A 2,500-nucleotide genomic window follows, 5' to 3' on the forward strand; every position below is an offset into this window, starting at 1 on the left:
ATGATGATGATGATGATGATTAAAGCAGTTTATTGACTCAGTAAAGTGTGTTTTGGTTCAGTCCACCTCCGCTCTGTGGAGCCACTCCAGCCAACAGTGACTATGTGGCCAAACAGGGAGATAAAGTGGCTGCGAGGGTGAAAGCTGTGGATGGAGATGAGCAGTGGATCCTGGCTGAGGTGGTGAGCTACAACCACTCTACTAACAAGTGAGAGAGCGCCCCCTGCTGCACACACACAGACACACACACACACACACACATAGTCAAAGCTTTACCTGACAGTTTAACTCTTCACTTTCTCCTTCAGATATGAAGTGGACGACATCGACGAAGAAGGAAAAGAGTGAGTTCACATATCTGATGGTTCTCTTTGAGTCTGGTTCTACATCAGAACCCTGACCTGATGAGGGTGTGTGTGTGTGTGTGTGTGTGTGTGTGTGTGTGTGATCAGGAGACACACTCTGAGTCGGCGGAGGATCATCCCTCTCCCACAGTGGAAGGCAAACCCAGAGACGGACCCTGAAGCTCTGTTCAGCAAAGACCAGCTGGTTCTGGCTCTGTACCCTCAGACCACCTGCTTCTACAGAGCCCTGATCCACACTCCACCACACAGGGTGAGAGCTGGAGCCTCATCAAAACCCCCACAATTCATCATATACATGCGTGTTTATTTATATGTACATATATATATATATGTATATAGTAGTGCTGTGCACAAGGTTAACGCGCGTTAACGCACGACAACTGACCAGAAAAGACGGACGTGACGTCATGTTTACGTGCCACGACACCGGAGTCCAGGCACCATTTAGCAGTTAGCTCCGTTAGCTCCGTTAGCTGCGTTAGCTGCGTTAGCTGCGTTAGCTCCTTTAGCGCCGGTAATCGTTAGCCTACAGTGGAACTGGAGCGGTCTGTTTATTAAAGGAAAAGAGCAGCGCTAACAAATAACGTTAGCGTACCTGTGTGCTGCGTATGTGTGCCTCTGTTTTTAAACTTTAGCGTTACTTGAGAGTCACGCAAACACGACGTCACACGTGTCTTTTTCCGGTCAGTCGTCGTGGAAACGGCGTCATGCGTTAACGCTGTTGACGCGTTAACGTGCCCACCACTAATATGTACATATATATGTATATACATATGTATATATATATATACACACATATGTATATGTATACATATGTGTGTGTATATATATGTATAAAGCAACAGAATATCACAAAAACATTCTGGGGAAAAAAATCACAGTTCAGTGTGAACTTTGTAGAAATCTCATGTTTAGAGCAGCAACTAACGTTTATTTTCTTAATTGATTCATCTGTTGATTATTTTCTGTGTGTGTGTGTGTGTGTGTGTGCAGCCTCAGGACGATTACTCAGTCCTGTTCGAGGACACGTCGTACGCTGACGGTTACTCTCCTCCTCTGAACGTGGCGCAGAGATACGTTGTCGCCTGCAAAGAGAACAAGAAGAAGTGACGGAGGCCTGGACGTGGAAAAACCACACCAGACCAGAATGACTCTAATGGAGCCTGAGCCATCTTCTTCTTCTTCTTCTTCTTCTTCTTCTTCTTCTTCTTCTTCTTCTTTTTTTTTAACACGATGATGTTCAGGAATCACTGCACTGGATTATCTGTGACGAGCGAAAAAGAGAAACACTTTAAATCAAACACTTCGACGATAGTTTTGTTTAAAACGCCGGTTACAGACGAGCCGCTGACTGTGCCGTGAGCGCCCCCTGCTGCTGAGAACCAGCCTGAGACACACACTCTCAGTGACAGGTGGTGAATGTCTGTGCTGGGTTACTGAGGTTTTCATGGTTTATTTCGTCCAATAAAGCAAACAAATCCATGTGATCTGATCTGCACTCGTCTCCTGCCTTTATACTCTTATACTCATGAGTGTCTGCTGTCGGCAAACATGTTTGATTGGACGCATGAGCACAACCGACCTCGTCTAAAGTACTTTAAAACATTATTTAAAGGTGTTTTAAAGGAATTTTCCACCCATACAAATATTTATGACAAGTGTTAATAATGTTCTTTGTTTAAAGTCATCAAAGGACTTTAAAAACTACTCTTATTATTCTTGAATGCACTGATTTACATATGTATGTGTGTGTATGTATGAATAAATATATACACACACATACAGACACACTGGTGAGGTTTTCATGACATTGACTTACATTCATTTCCTGGAGACTCTAAACTTAACCCTAATTACTACTAACCTGATCCTGACCCGATCTCTACCCTCAAACTAACCTTAAAACATTAATTCACCTAAAAATACAGTCATTTACATAATAGACCGGATTTTTGTCCCCACAAGGAAGACAAGTCCCCATCACGTGAGTGTGTAAACAGTTTTAGGTCCCCACAACATTAGTAATACATGGACACACACACACACAGCCCCTGAAGGCAGCACGGGGCGGGTAAACCCTGCTGCGGAGGCCTGATCTCCCACGGTCCCTGAAGGCAGCAGCGGCGGCGACTCCA

At 44.4% G+C, this 2,500-nt stretch overlaps 1 protein-coding gene across 1 annotated transcript in view; it reads left to right on the forward strand.

Moving 5' to 3' along the window:
• The window catches only part of sgf29 (SAGA complex associated factor 29), an 8,872-nt gene extending 7,041 nt beyond the window's left edge, over positions 1–1,831 (forward strand). The window contains exons 7-10 of the mRNA XM_083896886.1: positions 62–208; positions 309–344; positions 453–615; positions 1,359–1,831. Of these exons, the coding sequence (XP_083753012.1) occupies positions 62–208; positions 309–344; positions 453–615; positions 1,359–1,475 (463 nt within the window). The 3' untranslated portion in view covers positions 1,476–1,831. The remainder of the gene's footprint in view (positions 1–61; positions 209–308; positions 345–452; positions 616–1,358) is intronic.
• The last annotated feature ends 669 nt before the right edge of the window (positions 1,832–2,500 follow it).

The sequence above is a fragment of the Microchirus variegatus genome, assembly GCF_963457635.1.
Source record: "Microchirus variegatus genome assembly, chromosome: 10".
In the NCBI taxonomy this organism is placed as follows: Eukaryota; Metazoa; Chordata; class Actinopteri; order Pleuronectiformes; family Soleidae; genus Microchirus; species Microchirus variegatus.